Below are 1,077 nucleotides of genomic sequence, written 5' to 3'. Positions count from 1 at the left end.
GTGCTCTTCCGATCTATTTCTTACAATATTAGTAATACATAGAATAATTTGAAACACAGTGAATGACACAAATAAAAAATGTTTATATGTATTACTAATATTGTAAGAAATTATTGTTATTTATTATAAAATTAATTTTTAAAAACAGTTTATTAATGAACTACGCTGCAAATCAACAAATTATTAGGCTCTATAGATTCGGGATAAAACGCTTAATCTGATAGTGTGTTCCGATTGCGGGTGACACCCTGTATAAAACTATAAAAATAATAAAATATTTACAATAGTCTCTATATATTATGATATGTAATATTGTTGTTATTTAGAAATATTTATTTTATTACACAGATCACTCAGTTCTACCAATAATAGTGGAGTTGCTATAGCAGCGTTCGGCGAAGGTTGGCATAACTATCATCACGTCTTTCCTTGGGATTATAAAGCAGCGGAACTTGGAAATTATGGACTTAATTTTACTACAGCTTTCATTGACTTTTTCGCTTATTTGGGCTTGGCTTATGACTTGAAGACCGTACCTGCTGATGTGATAAAGAAACGTGTTCTTCGAAGCGGCGAGACACATGATAATAAATTTAGTTATATAAATTAAAATATACAGCTATTAATTTTCCATTCAGAACTAATTTTTTAAAATAAAGTCTTGTAAAGAAAAATTTACTTTATATTTTTTGCTTATTTTGTAATATAGAATCTCCTTTTTAATTTTTCGACCAGTTACAGAACAATTTTCATATATTATAATTATAAAAGTACATACAATTTATAAAAGATTAAACAAAATCTAATTGTCTTTTATTTAATAAAAGTTTATATTTAAATTTAAAATATGTATATGCAGTGTATGTATAAATCTTAGTATATAATATAATATAGTGAATTTACAAATTAAAAATATATATATTATTATTTATTATAATATTTCCTTATTAAGAGGATGCTGAAAGGTCGGAAATACCGACATTTGCATTCTAAGTAATAACTCCGAAACGACTGAACGGATTTGAAAACGCTTTTACAGGATTAAAATTGAGATAAAATGTAAACGCGCGAATTATA

The 1,077-nt window shown here is 25.9% G+C and overlaps 1 protein-coding gene across 1 annotated transcript in view; it reads left to right on the top strand.

The window, feature by feature from the left end:
* Positions 1 to 657, top strand: part of LOC105456130 (acyl-CoA Delta(11) desaturase-like) — a 4,952-nt gene extending 4,295 nt beyond the window's left edge. Inside the window, exon 6 of the mRNA XM_011699950.1 lies at positions 349 to 657. Within this exon, the coding sequence (XP_011698252.1) occupies positions 349 to 610 (262 nt within the window). The 3' untranslated portion in view covers positions 611 to 657. The remainder of the gene's footprint in view (positions 1 to 348) is intronic.
* The last annotated feature ends 420 nt before the right edge of the window (positions 658 to 1,077 follow it).

This window comes from Wasmannia auropunctata, unplaced genomic scaffold, assembly GCF_000956235.1.
Source record: "Wasmannia auropunctata unplaced genomic scaffold, wasmannia.A_1.0 LD335767.1, whole genome shotgun sequence".
Lineage (NCBI taxonomy): Eukaryota > Metazoa > Arthropoda > Insecta > Hymenoptera > Formicidae > Wasmannia > Wasmannia auropunctata.
The sequence above is the reverse complement of the archived record's forward strand: the minus strand, read 5'-3'. Positions and strand labels throughout refer to the sequence as shown.